Genomic DNA, 20,975 nt, shown 5'->3' with positions numbered 1-20,975 from the left:
TTTTAAGTGAATACCGTCAACAGTTTGTTCAACATCCTCATAAGAAAAAGGAAAGAACAAACTTGTTTTTAAATATAGTGCCCTTCATGAGCTTAGCATGTCCCAAACCTATTCAGCCAGTGAATTACTTTTGATGTCGAATCACTGTTGTAATGTTGGGAAACTAACGTAGACATTCAGCCCCTTAAGGCTGTTCTGCCATTCAATCAGATGGCTGATCAATTCCATTTACCAACCTTTGCTCCATATCCCTCAATATCCTTATTAACAAAAATCTATCGGTCTCAGTCCTGAAAATTTCAATTGACCAAACCCATGCACCACAGTTGGATACAGAACTAAATGTTACCACTCACTGACAGAAAGTCACACTGCACTGTAGATACAAGGCAACGAGACATTCTGCAGACAACTACTTGCCTTTATAGTAACCTCAACTATTTAATTTCTCTATATATGTAAACTACTCAACCTTATATCATTTCTACAGAATTAGTGGATTGAGAGTGGTATAAGTGCCATGATTTCCTTTTGCTGCAACAGAACTAAACAGAATTTACAACAAACCTTTAGTCTTCGAACCATTTCCTCCTTTGATATTTTGTCGGAGATTTCTTTTACCCCAGGGGGGTATGTAATTTTTCCATCATTGACCTTAGGCTTTGTGAGAGCCATGGTTAGAGTTCACGTTTCCTCCCTTAAAAATAAACAAGAGCACAAAGTTAGTAAGAGTAGTAGTATTTTTTTTTAATCAAATTATTTTGTCCTCCGCACGGTGAAGACTGTTGGTGAGTGTCTGAAAGGACAAGAGATCTATTCACTAGCACCATCAGCACCAAGTACATGTCAAGTATAGCTCAGCCAATTGCAAAGTAAAACTCCCTCTACTCTGCCCCAGCCCTCTATTGCACCAATATGATTTTTCCCATTTCCCACACCAGTGATCCTGTGCGAGTGAGGTTGCCAAATTCTAGTCCATCCACAACAACTAGGATTTGGCACCTGGAACACAGAAAAACATCCCAAAGCACTTCACGTAAAATCAGGGACAGCTTTTGGGCTGTAAGCCCATGATCAGCAGGAATTGAACTGAGCCTGCACAAACCAATTTTACATAGGACACTTCTTGCCAGCAAACAGAGGACACTTTCATCCCATCAGTCTGGACTTGACTATACCAACGCACTCCTGGCTGGCCTCCCACGTGCTATCCTACATAAACTTGGGGTCATGCAAAAACTCAGCTGCCCGTGTCTTAACTCGCACAGAGTCCCGTTCACCCATCACCCCGTGCTCACTGACCTACATTGGTTAAGCAACGCCTCCAATTTAAAATTCCCATCCTCATTTTCAAATCCCTCCATGACCTCGGCCCCTCCTGATCTCTAATCTCCTCCAGCTCCACAACCCCCACCCAGAGATATCTGTACTCTTCTAATTCGGCCCTCAAGCATCCGCGATTTTAATTGCTCAACTACTGGTGGCGGTGCTTTCAGCTGCCGAGGCCCTAAGCTCTGGAATTCCCTCCCTAAACCTCTCTGCCTCGCTACCTCTCTTTCCTCCTTTTAAGATGCTCCTTAAAACCTACCTCTTTGACCAAGCTTTATGTCATCTGCCCTAATTTCTCCTTATGTGGCTCGGTGTCAAATTTCGTTTTGTAACACTCCTGTGAAGCGCCTTGCGACATTTTACTACGTTGAAGGCACTATATAAATACAAGTTGTTGTTGTTGGACCGAATTTGAACTCACTTGCAAGAAGTTGATTCAGTGGATTTAATCCAGCGTGAAATCATAGTGTAAATCTCATTCTTGCAAGGGCAAACACAACTACAGTAGCCTAAACAGCACTGGTAAGCAAACCATCCATTTGCACCCATAGAAACATAGAAGATAGGAGTAGGCCATTCGGCCCCTCGAGCCTGCTCCGCCATTCGATGAGATCATGGCTGATCATCCAAATTCAGTACCCTGTCCCTGCCTTCTCCCCATATCCCTTGATCCCTTTAGCCTTAAGAAATATATCCAACTCCTTCTTTAATATATTTAAAGACTTGGCCTCAACCGCCTTCTGTGGTAGAGAATTCCACATGTTCACCACTCTCTGGGTGAAGAAATTCTTCCTCATCTCTGTCCTAAATAGCTTACCCCTTATCCTTAGACTATGACCTCTGGTTCTGGACTCTCTGACCATCGGGAACATTCTACCTGCATCTAGTTTGTCCAGACCTGTCAGAATTTTATAAGTTTCGATGAGATCCCCTCTCATTCTTCTAAACTCCAGCGAGTATAAGCCCAATCGACCCAATCTCTTCTCATACGTCATTCCTGCCATCCCAGGGATCAGCCTTGTGAATCTTCGCTGAACCCCTTCCATGGCAAGAACATCCTTCCTCAGATAAGGTGACCAAAACTGCACACAATACTCAAGGTGTGGTCTCACCAAGGCCCTGTACAACTGCAGCAAGACATCCTTGCTCCTGTACTCAAACCCTTTCACTATGAAGGCCAACATACCATTTGCCTTCTTAACCGCCTGCTGCACCTGCATGCTTACCTTCAGCGACTGGTGCATAAGGACACCCAGGTCTCGTTGCACTTCCCCTTCTCCCAATCTATTGCCATTCAGATAATAGTCTGCCTTTCTGTTTTTGACACCAAAGTGGATAACCTCGCATTTATCCACATTATATTACATCTGCCACGCTTCTGCCCAATCACCCAACCTACCCTTATTGAAGGATACCGAATACAGATTCCCCAACACAGATTCCCCTATCATTCGATCCAATTGTTACAGGTGTGATAAGTTCAACGATGATAAACGATTGTGGCAAAAAGTAAACAAAAGACAGTGACTGCAAATTTTCCTCAGCATAAACCTCTATATCTAAAGTACACCACAACGTCTGCCCTCCCCAACTCCAACGAAAGGCAGTGACTCTTCTGCACATAGGGCTCCATACATGCCATCAGCTCTCCAGTACCTCTCGACAACAATAATTATATGTAGCCTACTCAACCAGGGAGAATATTACAGCCAAGCTCAAACCCGACATCACTAATTATCCACACGAGCATATTCTTGAGCAGGGGTCACTCGATAACAAATGAGCAAGTTTTCCTCTCATTACCCCATGGTCACAGAGGCTAACCCACTACTTCTCGAACTGAGATCAGGAAACTCAGCTCAGACCAGGAATTGAAGATGTGACTTTCCTCATTGCTTTGCTTCAGTGCTATAACCACAAGGGGATTTGGCCTCAGCCATTGGAGGAACCTTCCTATATCACAACACAATTAACCTTTAAACATCTGCATTTATGGTATTAGGCCTGAACCTATAGAATAAGTTTGTATAATTTAATACTGAATGTTGTAATGAATGAGGCAAAGTAAACATCTAGAACTGAGCTTTGAGTAGACGGCCTCATAACTTCAGACACAACAATTGTATGATATTTGTACTTCCCCATCCCACACTCAAGTAACCAGTTAAGAGACTGACTGATAATCAAGGATTGAGATTTTAACAAAAGACTCGCTCCGTGGATACATGCAAACCATTTTCTGCTAACATCTATTGTATAAAAAGATACGACAGGGATAACCTAACTCATTCTAGTTTTGACAAGATGAGGGGAAAGTCATCTATTCTCAAATACACTATACCCAGACATGGATATTTCAGCATTAGCCGCTGATTTGTCCCAATTACAAGAATTGCTTTAGCACAATATTTAGACATTTCAACATTAGGCATTCATACAAGCGATTGAACTATGTGCAATGCTCTTAGCCAACCGTGTAAATAAATTACATTTGGCAGGCTTCAGAGTCGGTATAGAACGCTGTGCTTACATCTGTGCAATAGCGATGCTGGGTGTAGATGTAATGAATGTATTGTATTTCTTTCCCCTCCCCCAAACATGCACTGCTCATTCCTATTTTCAAAAGATGTTCCTGAAAGGAAAAAGCAGGGAAATGGAGTACCATCACAAAACACGACAGCAGTCCATTGAATTCCTGACCTCAGCCACGGTGCATCGGGAAATGAATGCCTCTTGGCAGTCAGCTGAAAAAACAACACTGGTGGCAATCGGATAATCTAGCTGCCCTCCCCACCCAGCAATTGGAGTTGCATAACCCAGAAAAAAACTAAAGGATGGGGAAAACACACAAAGATAGATAAAGGGTTACTGATTTGGCACTTTTAGTTCTTAATTTCTTGAGTACCCAAAAGTTGCACTGTACATACTTTGGTGGCATTTCAACACATTTGAATTCCAGAAATAAATTCAATGAAAAACAATTGCATCCTAAAATGCTTTTCCTTCCAACAAAGGTGTGATGCAGGATGCCACACCATCAATGCCAGAGTGGCAAGGTGCAATACAGCACTTGTAATCTGCACTTAATGTGTCAATGAGAAACATAGAAAGTAATAAAGGAAAGCAGAACGTGTGATTAGAAAGGCTCGAAGGAAGTATGAAAGACAATTAACAGAGTAAGAAGGGATTTTTAAGTGCACAACTCAAAGGAGAGTTGAAAGAGGAACATTTAGAGATAAGAGGGGCATTTCACATGACAGCAAAGGAATGGCATTGGTGCTTCATAATTATTTTGAATCAGTGAAAGTGGGACTGTCAAAGTACCAAGGAGAATGTGGAAAGCCACAACTAGCATTAAATATACAAACTGACACCGTCTTAACGACTAAAAGTAGAAAGGTTACTATTACCACATGGTATGCGTCTCAGATTTTAAAAAGTTGGAGAAAAGATATGAGACACTAACCATAATTTTCCAAAATATATGTTCGGAAAGCAGAATGGTGCCAAGGAACAGTGCCACATAACCTAGAAAATCATCTGCTAGTCTCAACTTGGTTGTTGGTAGACTGCGAGACCATAATACAGGGTGAAATTAGAGAGAGTAGAAAAGTACACGATTACACAGAATATACAGCACAGAAACAGGCCATTCGGCCCAACCAGTCCATGCCGGTGTTTATGCTCCACTCGAGCCTCCTCCCATCCTTCCTCAGCGAACACATGGAGGCAGAGGGTATGGCTGAGTTACTAAATGGGTACTTCGCATCGGTCTTCACCACGAAAGATGCTGCCAAAGTCATAGTGAAAGAGAAGGTAATGGAGTTACTGGACGAGACAAAAATTGATAAAGGAGGTAATAGAAAGGATGCCTGAATTTAAAGTTGCCAATCACCAGGACTGGATTGGATGCATCCGAGGATGCTGATGAGGTTAAGAAGGAAATTGCGGAGGTACTGGCCATAATCTTCCAATCCTCCTTAGATACAGGGGTGGTGCCAGAGGACTGGAGAACTGCAAATGTTACACCCTTGTTCAAAAGAGGGTGGAAAGATAAACCCAGCAACTAAAGGCCAGTCAGCTTAACCTCAGTAGTAGGGAAGCTTTTAGAAACAATAATCAGGGACAAAATTAAATCACTTGGACAAGTGTGGATTAATTAAGAGCCTGCACAAATTTGTTAAACTCAAATTGTGTTTAACTAACTTGATCAAGTTTTTTGCTGAAGTAACGAAGAGGGTTGACGAGGGCAATGCAGTTGACATAGTGTACATGGATTTCCAAAAAGTGTTTTTGAAGTGCCACATAATAGGTTTGCCAGCAAAGTTAAAGCGCATGGAATAAAAAGGGACAGTGGCAGCATGGATACAAAATTGGCTAAAGTGATAGGAAACAAAGTAGTGGTGAATGGTTGATTTTCAGACTGGAGGAAGGTATACAAAGAAAATACTGCAGATGCTGGAAATCTGAAATAAAAACAAACAGTGGTGTTCCCCAGGGGTCGTTACTAGGACCACTGTTTTTCTTGATATATTAATGACTTGGGAGTACAGGGTACAATTTCAAAATTTGCAGATGATAAAACTTGGAAGTATAGTGAACAGTGAGGAGGAGAGTGATAGACTTCACGACAGACAGACAGGCTGGTGGAATGGGCGGACACGTGGCAGATGAAATTTAACGTTACCAAAATGTATCACTTGACACTTGTCTGCAAGAATGAGGAGAGGCAATATAAACTAAAGGGTACAATCCTAAAAGGGGTGCATGAACAGAGAGACCTTGGGGTATATGTGCATAAACCGTTGAAGGTAGCTGGGCAGGTTGAGACAGCAGTTAAAAAAGCTTACGGGATCCTGGACTTCATAAATAGAGGCATAGAATACAAAAGCAGAGAAGTTATGAACAACTTTTATAAAACACTAGTTCGACCTTGAAAGGGGGAAAGAAGATGCATAAAAGTTAGCGTAGAGTGAGGGTGCATGTTGAGGATTTGGCTCTACACAAACATGGTCAGGAGAGGCAGTGCATAGCATTACCTCACAATCACGTAACTGGGCTGGCTACAAGGTACAATCAAAAACATGGAAATGCAAATGTAGCAAGACAAAAGGGATGCTCAAGACGTGTAACCGCCCTAGAAACCAGACGGCCTAACAATATCCCAAGGACATTAAGTAGATCAGGAAGCAGACAAAGTCAACGATTCTTGAGACTAGGACAAAGGGCCAGTAAAAGAAAGAAATGTTATAACGCAGAACATTCTAGAAGGTAGGCGGGAACAATGTATAGCACATCAAACTGTATGTATAAATATCTACTAACTGCTGTAACAATTTGAAGAAGCTTGACTAAGGCAATCTTCCCACCAGTGCGAATAAAGACTGTTTGGACTCTCAATCTCAGACTTGTGTTGAGTGATTTGAAATTCCTCCACAACAGACCTCAACTGGAGTATTGTGGTATCACTAGAGAGAAAGTACTCGGCAAACTAATGGGACTAAAGGTGGACAAGTCCCCTGGACCCAATGGCCTGTATCCTAGAGTCATAAAAGAGGTGGCTGCAGAGATAGTGGATGCATTGGTTGTAATCTACCAAAATTCCCTGGATTCTGGAGAGGTCCCAGCGGACTGGAAAACCGCAAATTTAACGCCCCTATTTAAGAAAGGAAGGAGACAGAAACCAGGCAACTATCGACCAGTTAGCCTAACATCGGTCATTGGGAAAATATTGGAGTCTATCATTAAGGAAGTGGTAGCAGGACATTTAGAAAATCATAATACAGGTTGAGCGTCCAAAATCCGGCAACCTCGGGACCGAGGCCGAGCCAGTTTTCGCGTTTTTCCGGACTTCGGAACGTGTTTCTGATGTCCGAAGTCCGGAAATATCACAACCTGGGCTCGGGCGTTTCCGGACATCAGAAACACATCCAGAGTCCGGAAATGTCTGGGCCGCTCCGCGTAGCGTTTCTCCGCCCCTCCCCTTCTGCAGAGCATCCGATGGCCCACACGAAGCCACCAGGTCGGCGTGGTGCCGTGGCCGCAGCCTGGCGGAAACACTTAGTGGAGCTGTGCAGATTAAGGAGGATAAAACACAACACAAGTTTTATTGCATCACTCGCATTTTTCATAGGATTTTTCACAAAAAAAAGTTAATGGCTTTTTGAAGTACAGGTTGAGCATCCAAAATCCGGAGTTCTGGATTCATTTTACGGATTCCGGATGACCCTGCCACCAATCGTCCCGGAGTCCAGATTCTGGAACTCTGGATTTTGGACGTTCAACCTGTATAGTCAAGCAGAGTCAGCATGGTTTTATGAAAGGGAAATCATGTTTGACAAATTTGCTGGAATTCTTTGAGGATGTAACGAGCAGGGTGGATAAAGGGGAACCAGTAGATATCGTGTATTTGGATTTCCAGAAGGCATTCGATAAGGTGCCACATAAAAGGTTACTACACAAGGTAAAAGCTCACAGGGTTGGGGTAATATGTTGGCATGGAAAGAGGATTGGCTAACTAACAGAAAACAGAGAGTTGGGATAAATGGGTCATTTTCAGGTTGGCAAACTGTAACGAGTGGGGTGCCGCAGGGATCCGTGCTGGGCCTCAACTATTTACAATCTATATTAATGACTTGGATGAAGGGACTGAGTGTTATGAAGCCAAATTTGCTGATGATACAAAGATAGGTGGGAAGGCAAATTGTGTGGAGGATGCAAAGAAACTCCAATGGGATAGAGGTAGGCTAAGTGAGTGGGCAAAAATATGGCAGATGGAGTTTTAATGTGGGAAAATGCAAGGTTATCTACTTTGGTAGGAAAAATAAAAAAGCAAATGATTATTTAAAATGGGGAGAGATTACAAAATCCTGGAGGTACAGAGGGATCTGGGGGTCCTTGCACATGAATCACATGCAGGTACAGCAAGTAATTAGGAAGACAAATGGAGTGTTGGCCTTTATTGCAAAGGGAAGAGAGTATAAAAGTAGGAAAGTCCTGTCACAACTGTCCAGGGCATTGGTGAAACCACACCTGGAGTACTGTGTGCAGTTTTGGTCTCCTTATTTAAGAAGGGATATACTTGCATTGGAGGCTGTTCAGAGAAGGTTCACTAGGTTGATTCCTGAGATGAAGAGGTTGTCTTATGAAGGTTGAGCAGGTTGGGCCTATATTCATTGGAGTTTAGAAGAATGAGAGGGGATCTTATCGAAACATACAAAGATTCTGAAGGAGCTCGATAGGGTAGATGCAGAGATGATGTTTCCCCTCGTGGGGGAATCTAGAACTAGGGGGCATAATTTCAGAATAAGGTGACACCCATGAAGAGGAATTTCTTCTCTGAGGGTCGTGAATCTTTGGAATTCTCTTCCCCAGAGAGGCTGGGTCATTGAATATATTTAAAGGTGGAGATAGACAGATTTTTGAACGAAAAGGGAATGAAGGGTTATGGGGAAGAGGGCAGGGATGGGGAAGAGGGCAGGGAAGTGGAGTTGAGGCCAAGATCAGATCAGCCATGATCTTACTGAATGGCGGAGCAGGCTCGAGGGGCCAAATGACCTACTCCTGCTCCTACATCTTATGTCCAATTCTGGGCACTGCATTTTAGGAAGGATGTGAAGGCCTTAGAGAGGGTGCAGAAAAGATTTACAAGAATGATTCCAGAGATGAGGGACTTCAGTTACGTGGCTAGACTAGAGAAGCTGGGGTTGTTCTCCTTCGAGCAAAGAAGGTTGAGAGGAGATTTGATAGAGGTATTCAAAATCATGAGGGGTCTAGACAGAGTAGATAGAGAGAAACTGTTCCTATTGGCGGAAGGGTCGAGAACCAGAGGACACAGATTTAAGGCGATTGGCAGAAGAGCCAAAGGCAACATTAAGAAAAAAAAAAATTTAGTGAGTGGTTAGGATCTGGAATGCACTGCCTGAAAGGGTAATGGAGGCAGACTCAATCGTGGCTTTCAAAAGGGGAATTGGATAAGTACCTGAAGGAAAAAAAAATTACAGGTCTACGGGGAAAGGCGGGGGAGTGGGACTAGCTTATGTGCTCTTGCAGAGAACCGGCACGGGCTCGACCGGCCGAATGGCCTCCTTCTGTGCTATAACCAGTCTATCATTCTAACTATCAGCATAGCCCTCTATTCCCTTCTCCCTCAAATGTTTATCTAGCTTTCCCTTAAATGCATCTATACTATCCTCCTCAACTACTAGCTGTGGTAGCGAGTTCCACATTCTCACCACTCTGGGTAAAAAAAAGTTGCTTCCAATTCCCTATTTGATTTCTTGGTGACTACCTTATATTGATGGCCTCTAGTTTTGCTCTTCCTCACAGGTGGAAACACACACGGTCTCAAACTTTCATAATTTTGAAGACCTCTATTAGATCACTCCTCAGCCTTCTCTTTTCAAGAGAAAAAGAGACCCAGTCTGTTCATCCTTTCTATATCTCGCAGTTCTGGTATCTTGTAAATCTTTTTTTTTTTTTTTGCACCCTCTCCAGTGCCTCTATATCCTTTTAACAACGTGTAACCAAAACAGCATACAGTATTCCAAGTGTGGTCTAACCAAGGTTTGATACAAGTTTAGCATAACTTCTCTACTTTTGAATTCTATCCTTCCAGAAATAAACGCTAGTGCTTGGTTTGCTTTTGTTATGGCCTTATTAACCTGTCACAACTTTGTGACTTGTGAATTTGTACTCCCAGATCCCTTTTTTCCTCTACCCCATTTAGATTCTTAATTTTCCAAGTAATGTGACCCCTTATTTTTCTTACCAAAATATAATACCTCACACTTATGTTGAAAGTTATTTGCCAATTATATGCTCATTCTGCAAGTTTATTAATGTTGTCTTCTAATTTGTTGCAGTCCTCCGGTGTTGACTAGCCCTCCCAATTTGGTGTCGTCTGCAAATTTAGAAATTGTGTTTATGACTCCAAAGTCTAAATCGTTGATCTAAATTGTGAACAACAGTGGTCCTACCACTGATCCTTTTGGGACCCCACTTCCCACCTTCTGCCACTCTGACTAACTACCCTTTAACGTAACACTCTGCTTTGTCTTTCAGCCAGCTATCCACTTTGCTACTTGTTCCCCACTCTAACCTTATTCATTAATCTATTATATGGTACCTTACTTAGCAAAGGCCTTTTTGAAAGCTAGATGCATTACGTTACCTCTTCAAAAGAATTCAGTGAGGTTGGTCAAGCAAGACTTTCCCTATTGAAATCCATGCTGACTATTCATGATTATATTTTTGGTTTCCAATTGTTTTATTTTCTCATTTAGTAGGGCTTCCATTATTTTTCCTACTACCGATCTTAAGCTGACTGGTCTATAGTAATAGTGCCTCTTATTTCTTCTCTAGATTCTCTTCGAATGCGTGGATGTAATCCACCCAGACCAGGGTTTTTATTCTCAGAGTTAGATTAATGTAATATTTCTTTAATTTTAAATGCAGTTATGTAATTTCTAATCTCATCTTCTGAAATCATGTCCACTTGATCCATCTCCCCGGTAAATATTGAAGCAAAATAATTATTTAAGATTTTTGCCATGAGGTTATCGCTGCCTGTGATTTTATCCTGAGCGACCCTTAATGGCACTATTCCCATCCCAACTTTTTTATAAATTTATGCACCTGTAGAATATTTTACTATTGAGTTTTATGTTCCTTGATAATTTGATTTCACAGTTCCTCTTTGCCTTCCTAGTTGATTATTTGACTTCTCTTCTCGTCTCTTCGTATTTTCCCTCGTCTTGCTCTCCTCTGCTGTCTATGTACTTAATGTATGGCCCTTTCCTTATCCTCAAACTTTTCCCTCGTGTCTTTATTCATCCATGGTGTCTCATTAGTGTTTAGGATAATCAGGATGTGACCAATAGGAGCTGTGTCACAATTGAAATCACATCTATACTCGAGAGCCAACACTGGTCACTTTAAATTTGATTACTAGTAACTAGTTTTACATATGTTGAAGATAATACACATCATTGTGATGAATGCATATTTCTATGCAAAGCTATTTGATTGCAAAACAAGTAGAAGCACCTTACAAAGATTGCTCACTTTGTCCAGAAACCATTGCATTAATTTGATAAACTTCCTTCAACGATAAGACCCCTTTTGTTTTCATGTATCCCAGTTTTCAAATTCAAGTGATAGAAGACACAATCCCAGGCACGATGCTCCCAGCTCACCAGCTCTTCTTGCATTACTGTGCTGTAGCTCATGTAGATAATTTCACAGAGCTCCATGGACCATTATGAATTCCCATGTACAATGTGGGCCCTTATCCAGGTTTAGCAGTGAAGTCTCATGTTTAGTTACTTTTATAACTGAAAGGAAGCAAGAGTTAAAAGTTCTGTAAAACAAAGAGTACACGCTACTGCTTGTTATTTTAATTAACATATGCTTTAGCTTATAGCCCAAACCATGGTCTACAGTATTTATTTTTCCACTATATCCAAAAGCTCGGCGATTACAAGAGGACGGGTCATATTCAGTAAGCTGCTGCAGTAACAAAAGTATTCGTCTGACCCCCTAAGCAATGCGACATCACCAGAAATTGTGTGTATAAAGTCACATTCAGTTCGCAGGGACGGAGTTCTCATTTATAGGTGTATTTATAAGCTGCACCGCTTTCTGCATTGTGGAGAAAGACAAATGGATATTTTGGAAATTGGCAGGATGTGGATAATTGTGTATTTCAGAGCAGCGGCGACAGGCGGGCAGACCTGCGAGGGAACGAGGCGGCTGAGTGGCGGCGGTTAAAAGTGGCTCTGAGACCAGGTAGGCTTACTAATCTGCAGTCTCCGAGCTCAGAGGGAGGGAGACGCAAAAAGTAATCGAAGTGTGACGTCACCAGAAAGCAGGTAAGTGATTGGTTGGTGAGTATTTCTCTCTTTTTAAACTTTAACTCTGTGGTTTATAGTTTCTAAGGTCTCTCTGGTGTAGCGGGGACTGTTGGGAAGCCATTTAACTGTAGTGTAATTGGTGGGATTGATTTGATTTAATTTTTCAATTAATTAAAGGGTAAGTCATGCCAGGACAGCCCAGCCACGTGGTATGCTCCTCCTGCGCAATGTGGGAACTCAGGGACACTTCCTGTGTCCCTGACAACTACGTGTGCAGGAAGTGTATCCAGCTGCAGCTACTGACAGACCGCATTGCAGCGCTGGAGCTGCGACTGGATGCATACTGGAGCATTCACGATGCTGAGGACGTCGTGAATAGCACGTTTAGCGAGTTGGACACACCGCAGGTAGAGGTTGGACAGGCAGAAAGGGAACGGTGACCAACAGGCAGCGTACTAGGCGCAGGCAGGGGTCCCTTGTGGACATTCCCCCTCTCAAACAGATACACCACTTTGAGAACTGTTGGGGGGGGGGGGGGGGCTTATCAGAGGAAGGCAGCAGCAGCCGCCAACTTCCTGGCACCAGGGGTGGCTCTGCTGCACAGGATGGGAGGAAAAAGAGGGGGAGAGCTATAGTAATAGCGGATTCTACTCTAAGGGGAATAGACAGGTGTTTCTGCGGCCGCAAACGAGACTCCAGGATGGTGTGTTGCCTCCCTGGTGCAAGGGTCAAGGATGTCTCAGAGCGGCTGCAGAACATTTTGGAAGGGGAGGGTGAACAGCCAGTTGTGGTGCATATAGGTACCAACAATATAGGTAAAGACCGGGATGAGGTCCTAAAAGCTGAATATAGGGAGTCAGGAGTTAAATTAAAAAATAGGACCTCAAAGGTAGTAATCTCAGGATTGCTACCAGTGCCACGTGCTAGTCAGAGTAGAAATAGAAGGATATTTCAGATGAATACGTGGCTAGAGGAATGGTGCCAGGGGGAGGGATTCAAGTTCCTGGGACATTGGAACCGGTTCTGGGGGAGGTGGGACCAGTTCAAACCGGACGTTTTACACCTGGGCAGGGCTGGAACCCATGTCCTAGGGGGTGTGTTTGCTAGTGCTCTGGGGGAGGGTTTAAACTAAAATGGCAGGGGGTTGGGAACCTGAGCAGGGGGACAGAGGAAAGGGAAACGAGGATAAAAGCAAACGAAAGGAAGGAGAAAAACAAAAGTGGCAGTCAGACAAATCAACTGTTTAAATCAAACATGGCCACAGTAAATAATAATTCTAATAGGTCTAAGAGCGTGAAAAAAATAAGCCTGAAGGCTTTGTGTCTTAATGCAAGGAGCATTCATAATAAGGTGGACGAATTGGCTGCGCAAATAGAGGTAAACGAATATGATTTGGTTGGGATTACGGAAACATGGCTCAAGGATGGCCAAGGCTGGGAACTCAACATCCAGGGGTATTCGATATTCAGGAAAGATAGGCAAAAAGGAAAGGGAGGTGGGGTAGCATAACTGGTTAAAGAAGGGATTAACACAATTGTAAGGAAGGATATTAGCTCTGATGATGTGGAATCTGTATGGGTAGAATTGAGAAATACCAAGGGGCAGAAAACGTTAGTGGGAGTGGTATACAGACCTCCAAACAATAAGGCGGAGGTTGGGGATGGCATTAAAAAGGGAAATTAAAGAAGCGTGCAATAAGGGCACAGCAGTCATCATGGGTGACTTTAATCTACATATAGATTGGGCTAACCAAATTAGTCACAATACTGTGGAGGAGGAATTCCTGGAGTATATACGGGATGGTTTCCTGGACCAATATGTTGAGGAGCCAACCAGAGATCAGGCCATCTTAGACTGGGTATTATGTAATGAGAAAGGATCAATTAGCAATCTTGTTGTACGAGGCCCCTTGGGTCGGAGCGATAATATGATCGAATTCTTCATTAAGATGGAGAATTAAGTAGTTGACTCGGAGACTAGGGTCCTAAATTTAAATAAAGGAAACTACGATGGTCTGAGGCGCGAGTTCGGTAGGATTGATTGAGGAATGTCACTCAAAGGGTTGACGGTGGATAGGCAATGGCAAACTTTCAAAGACCGCATGGATGAACTACAGCATTTGTTGATCCCAGTTTGGCACAAAAATAAAACAAAAAAAGGTGACTCAACCGTGGCTAACAAAGGAAATTAGGGATAGCATAAGATCCAAGGAGAGGACATACAAGTTGGCCAGAAAAAGCAATAATCCTGAGGATTGGGAGCAATTTAGGATTCAACAAAGGAAGACAAAGGGATTAATTAAGATGGGGAAAATAGAATGAGTGTAAGTGCAAGCGCAGGAGATGTAACACCTGCCCCTATACCTCCCCTCTTCCCACTGTCCAGGGCCCCAAACACCCCTTCCAGGTGAAACAGCGATTTACTTTTACTTCTTGCAATCTAGTGTACTGTATTTGCTGCTCACGATGCGGTCTCCTCTACATTGGGGAGACCAAACACAGATTGGGTGACCGTTTTGCAGAACACCTCTGTTCAGTCCGTAAGGGTGACCCTGAGCTTCCGGTCGCCTGTCATTTTAATTCACCGCTCCATTCCCACGCGGACCTCACCGTCCTTGGCCTCTTGCATTGTCCCACGGAAGCTCAACGTAAACTCGAGGAACAGCACCTCATCTTCCGATTAGGCACTCTGCAGCCTTCCGGACTCAATATCATCAAGTTCAACAATTTCAGATCATAACCTCGGCCCCTATTACATTTTTACTTATATATTTCTTTTCCACCCCTTTGTTTTGGGTCTTCCCTTTTCCCACCCCACCCCACCCTTTCCTTTTTTTTTTCCCCTCTTTCCCACATGGCAGCTGTTTATTATCCTGCCAGTACACTTCACATCTAATCTGAGCCGTCTTTGTCTCCTCTGTCCTATTACCATCTCGTCTGGTTTTGAATACCTCTTAACGTCTCTTTACTTCTCTTTTGTTCTATCGCAGCCCTGCCTTCGATCTATTTTATTTCCTTTCCAGTTTTGAAAAAGAGTTTCAACCCGAAACACGACTTTTAATTTTTCTCCACGGATGTTGCCTGGCCTGCTCAGTTTTTCCAGCATTTTCTGTTGTTATTTCGGATTTCCAGCATCTGCAGTATTTTGCTATCATGAGAGTAAGCTTGCAAGGAACATAAAAACTGACTGTAAAAGCTTCTATAGATGTGTGAAGGGAAAAAGATTGGTGAAGTCAAGCGTAGGTCCCTTGCAGTCAGAATCAGGGGAATTTATAATCACACAGAAACCCCACAGTGCAGATAGAGGCCATTTCGGCCCATCGAGCCTGCACCGACACATATCCCACCCGATCGCCGTAACCCCTACACCAACACATATCCCACCCGATTCCCGTGACCCCACGTATTTAATCCCCCTAACACTAAGGGTCAATTTATCATAGCCAATCAACCTAACCCGCACATCTTTGGACTGTGGGAGGAAACCGGAGCACCCGGAGGAAACCCACGCAAACACGGGGAGAATGTGCAAACTCCACACAGACAGTCGCCCGAGGCCGGATTCCAACCCGGGTCCCTGCGCTGTGAGGCAACAGTGCTAACCACTATACCACCGTGGGGAACAAAGAAATGGCAGACCAACTAAATACATCTTTTGGTTCTGTCTTCACAAAGGGGGACACAAATAACCTCCCAGAGATGTCAGGTCTGATGAAAAGGAGGAACTCAATGACATCAGTATTTGTCGGGAAATGGTGTTAGGGAAATTGACGGGATTGAAGGCCAATAAATCGCCAGGGCCTGATAATCTACATCCTAGGGTACTTAAGGAAGTGGCCCTAGAAATAGTAGATGCATTGCTGATCATCTTCCAACATTTGATGGAATCTGGAACAGTACCCATGGATTGGAGGGTAGCTAATGTTATCCCACTATTCAAAAAAGGCGGTAGAGAGAAAATGGGGAATTGCAGACCAGTAAGCCCGACATCGGTAGTGGGGAAAATGCTAGAGTCTATTATTATAAAAGATGTAATGGCAGAGCACTTGGAAAACAGTGACAGGATCGGACAAAGTCAACATGGATTCACAAAAGGTAAATCGTGCTTGACTAACCTACTGGAATTTTTTGAGGATGCAACTGGTAAAATAGATAAGGGAGAACCAGTGGATGTGGTGTATCTGGACTTTCAGAAGGCCTTCGATAAGGTCCCGTACAAGAGATTAGCGTGTAAAGTTAAGGCACATGGGATTGGGGGCAAGGTGTTGACTTTGATTGCTTTCTGTCTGCCAACCAGTTGTCTAAGAGTTGGAATAAACGGGTCCTTTTCCGAGTGGCAAGCAGTGAGTAGTGGGGTACCGCAGGGATCGGTCCTTGGACCCCAGCTATTCACAATATATATTAATGATCTAGACAAGGGAACTAGATGTAATATCTCCAAATTTGCAGACGACACAAAGCTGGGTGGGCGTGTGTGCTGTGAGGATACCCAGAAACTCCAGGATGATTTGGACATGTTGAGTGATTGGGCAGAAACATGGCAGATGCAACATAACGTGGATAAATGTGAGGTTGTCCACTTTGGTGGCAAAAACAGGAAGGCAGATTATCTAAATGGCAATAGATTGGGAGAAGGGGAAGTGCAACGAGACCTGGGTGTCCTTGTGCACCAGTCGCTTAAGGTAAGCATGCAGGTGCAACAGGTGGTTAAAAAGGCAAATGGTATGCTGGCCTTCATAGCAAGAGGGTTCCAGTACAGGAACAAGGATGTCTTGCTACAGTTGTACAGGGCCTTGGTGAGACCACATCTTGAGTATTGTGTGCAGTTTTGGTCACCTTACCTGAGGAAGGATGTTCTTGCCATGGAGGGAGTGCAGCGAAGATTCACCAGGCTGATATACCTAGGATGGCAGGAATGACCTATGAGGAGAGATTGGGTCGATTGGGCTTGTACTCACTGGAGTTCAGAAGAATGACAGGTGATCTCATTGAAACTTATAAAATTCTGACAGGACTGGACAGACTAGATGCAGGAAGGATGTTCCCGATGGTCAGGGAGTCCAGAACCAGGGGACACAGTCTAAGGATAAAGGGTAGGCCATTTCGGACAGAAATTAGGAGGAATTTCTTCACCCAGAGAGTGGTGAACCTGTGGAACACTCTACCACAGAAGGCGGTGGAGGCCAGTTCATTAAATATATTCAAGAAGGAGTTAGATATATTTCTTAAGGCGAAAGGAATCAAGGAGTATGGGGAGAAAGCAGGGACCGGGTACTGAATTTGGATGATCAGCCATGATCGCATTGAATGGCGGAGCAGGCTCGAGGGGCCAAATGGCCTGCTCCTGCTTCTATCTTTCTATGTATGCTGGCGCCTTGTTTTCCCATTCAGGTACATGAGGAATAAGATGGAAGTTTATTGATACCACCAAATTAGGAAGCATAGTAAACGGTGAGGAAGAATGAAAGATATTGCAGGACAGTGAGACAGATCACTAGATAGGTGGAAGACATACTTCAATGCCAAGAAATGTGAAGTAGTACATATTTGGGAAGAAACCGTGAAAGGAACTATACGGAGTAGAGGAAGAGGGATTGGAGGGTGCAGGTAGATAGGTGGAAATGTCAGTAGAAAATACCATTAAAAAACCGGAGATGCTGGGTTTTATATACAGAAGCACTAAATACAAAAGCAAGGAAGTGGTGCTGAATTTGAATACATTGGTTAGACCATTGCATGCAGTTTTAAACAGATTATCGGAAGGCTGTTAAGGCTATAGAAAAGATGCAACCAAGATTCACGAGTGACACCAGGAATGAGACGTTACAGTTACCAAGAAGTATGAGCTTTTTTCAGTGGAACGAGACTTTTCCAAATCATGAAAGGTTCAGAGAGCGTAGATAATAAAATATTACCACCACTGGTTGGCAATTTGGTAGTACATGGCATGGGCTCGGAGGTTATACAAAAATTATGAAGAGGTAGATTTTTTTTCCTCTGCACAGGTTATTAAAACAGAATTTTTTCTTTATTTATTCAAGGGATGTGGACATCTCCGGCCATCCCGAATTGCCTTCGAGATGGTGGTGGTGGAGAGCCGCCTTCTTGAATATAACTGATTGACTCTTAACTGCCTCTCTGAAATGGCACAGCAAGCCAATCATATTGCTGTGGGTCTAGAGTCACATATAGGCCAGACCAGGTAAAGACGGCAGATTTCCTTCCCTGAAGGACAGTGAACCAGAACTACAATCCAGTAGTTTCATGGTCACCATTCAGAAAAAGTGCCCAAATATTAGATTTTTATTTAAATTAAATTCAGTTAATTTAAATAAAAATCTAAGTTCCCTACCTGCCATGCTGGGATTGGAACTCGTCTCCAGATTGTTAGTCCAGTAACACAACCACTGTGCTTCCGTACCCTTGTGAATGCTTTACCACAAGCAAATATTGAGTCTGAAACTATCTATAATTAGTCTTTCATCAAGCAACTCCAAAAACCAAACAATGAGGCCCGACCACAGCATCGGACCTGTGAGGGAGCACTAACCGGCAGCAGTTTAAAAGCGGCGGCTGATTCAGCGAGACGAGGCCCAACCAATTCAACAGCAGGGCAGAGGGGTAAAAAGTAAAAGTAATCCAAGTGTGACGTCACCAGGAAGCAGGTAAGTGATTGGTTGGCGAGTATTTCTTTCTCCTTTTCATTACAAGCTTAAATTCTGCGGTTTATATTTTCTTGGGTCTCTGTGGTGTAGTGGGGACAGTTGGTAAATAAGCACCCTAGAGTATATCTTTAACTGGTGGTATTGAATTAATTTAAATTAAAGGGGTAAGTCATGCCAAGAGAGCGCAGCCCTGTGTTATGCTCCTCTTGCTCTATGTGGGAATTCAGGGACGCTGCCAGTGTCCCCAACGACCACGTGTGCCAGAAATGCATCCAGCTGCAGCTACTAATGGGCCGTATGGAGGCGCTGGAGCTGCGGATGGATGGGTTGTGGAGCATTCACGATGCAGAGTGTCGTGGATTAAACGTTTGATGAGTTGGTCACGCCGCAGGGTAGTGCTGCACAGGCAGAAGGGAAATGGGTGACCACCAGACGGAACAATAGAAGCAGGCAGGTAGTGCAGGGGACCCCTGTGGCCATCCCCCTTTCAAACAGGTATACCAATTTGGATACTGTGGAGGGGGATGACTCACCAGGGGAAGGCAGCAGCAGCCAACTTCCTGGCACCAGGGGTGCTTCTGCTGCTCAGGAAGGGAGGAAAAAGAGGGAGAGAGCAATAGTGGTAGGGGAATCTATCGTAAGGGGAACAGATAGGCGTTTCTGTGGCCATAGACACGACTCCAGGATGGCTTGTTGCCTCCCTGGTGCCAGGATCAAGGATGTCACTGAACGGCTGCAGGGCATTCTGAAGGGGGAGGGTGAACAGGCAGAGGTCGTGGTTCACATTGGGACCAACAACATAGGTAGGAAGAGGTCCTGCAGCAAGAATTTAGGGAGCTAGGTAGCAGATTAAAGAGTAGGACCTCAAAGGTTGTAATCTCTGGATTACTCCCGGTGCCACGTGCTGGTGAGTATAGGAATAGGAGGATAGAGCAGATGTATGCATAGCTAAAGAGTTGGTGCAGGAGGGAGGGCTTTAGTTTCCTGGGTCACTGGGCCTGCTTCTGGGGAAGGTGGGACTTGTACAAGTCGGACGGGTTGCACCTGAACCAGAGCGGGACAAATATCCTTGCGGGGAGGTTTGCTAGCACTGTTCAGGGGGGGTTTAAACTAAAATGGCAGGGGGTTGGGAACCTGAGCAGGGAGACAGAGGAAAGGAAAACAGGGATAAAAGCAAAAGATAGGAAGGAGAAAAACAAAAGTGGCAGTCAGAGAAAACAACGGTTTAAATCAAACGTGGCCACAGTAAATAATAATTCTAATAGGTCTAAGAGCGTTAAAAAAACAAGCCTCAAGGCTTTTTGTGTCTTAATGCGAGGAGCATTTGTAATAAGGTGGAAGAATTGGCTGTGCAAATAGAGGTAAACGAATATGATTTGGTTGGGATTACGGAAACATGGCTCAAGGATGGCCAAGACTGGGAACTCAACATCCAGGAGTATTCGATATTCAGGAAAGATAGGCAAAAAGGAAAGGGAGGTGGGGTAGCATTACTGGTTAAAGAAGGGATTAATACAATTGTAATGAAGGATATTAGCTCTGATAACGTGGAATCTGTATGGGTAGAATTGAGAAATACTAAGGGAAAAAAACATTAGTGGGAGTGGTATATGGACCTCCCAACAGTAAGGCGGAGGTTGGGGATGGCATTAAAAAAGGGACATGAAAGAAGCGTGCAATAAGGGCACAGCAGTCATTATGGGTGACTTTAATCTACATATAGATTGGGCTAGCTAACCAAATTAGTAACAATGCTGTGGAGGAGGAATTCCTGGAGTGTTTACGGGATGGTTTCCTGGACCAATATGTCGAGGAACCAACCAGAGATCAGGCCATCTTAGACTGGGTATTATGTAATGAGAAAGGATCAATTAGCAATCTTGTTGTACGAGGCCCCTTGGGTCGGAGCGATAATATGATCGAATTCTTCATTAAGATGGAGAATGAAGTAGTTGACTCGGAGACTAGGGTCCTCAATCTAAATAAAGGAAACTACGATGGTCTGAGGAGCGAGTTGGGTAGGATTGATTGGGGAATGGCACTCAAAGGGTTGACGGTGGATAGGCAATGGCAAACATTCAAAGACCGAATGGATGAGCTACAGAATTTGTTCATCCCAGTTTGGCATA

The 20,975-nt window shown here is 43.7% G+C and overlaps 1 protein-coding gene across 4 annotated transcripts in view; it reads right to left on the bottom strand.

Moving 5' to 3' along the window:
• The window catches only part of LOC147111934 (sister chromatid cohesion protein PDS5 homolog B-like), a 249,945-nt gene that overhangs the window by 192,048 nt on the left and 36,922 nt on the right, over positions 1-20,975 (bottom strand). For all 4 annotated transcript variants that reach the window (XM_085999339.1, XM_085999336.1, XM_085999338.1 and 1 more), the window contains exon 2: positions 568-697. In XM_085999339.1, the coding sequence (XP_085855465.1) occupies positions 568-675 (108 nt within the window). In that variant the 5' untranslated portion in view covers positions 676-697. The remainder of the gene's footprint in view (positions 1-567; positions 698-20,975) is intronic.

The sequence above is a fragment of the Somniosus microcephalus genome, chromosome 10 (genome assembly GCF_052327205.1).
Source record: "Somniosus microcephalus isolate GS21.2 chromosome 10, FLI_Smic_1.0, whole genome shotgun sequence".
NCBI lineage: Eukaryota > Metazoa > Chordata > Chondrichthyes > Squaliformes > Somniosidae > Somniosus > Somniosus microcephalus.
The sequence above is the reverse complement of the archived record's forward strand: the minus strand, read 5'-3'. Positions and strand labels throughout refer to the sequence as shown.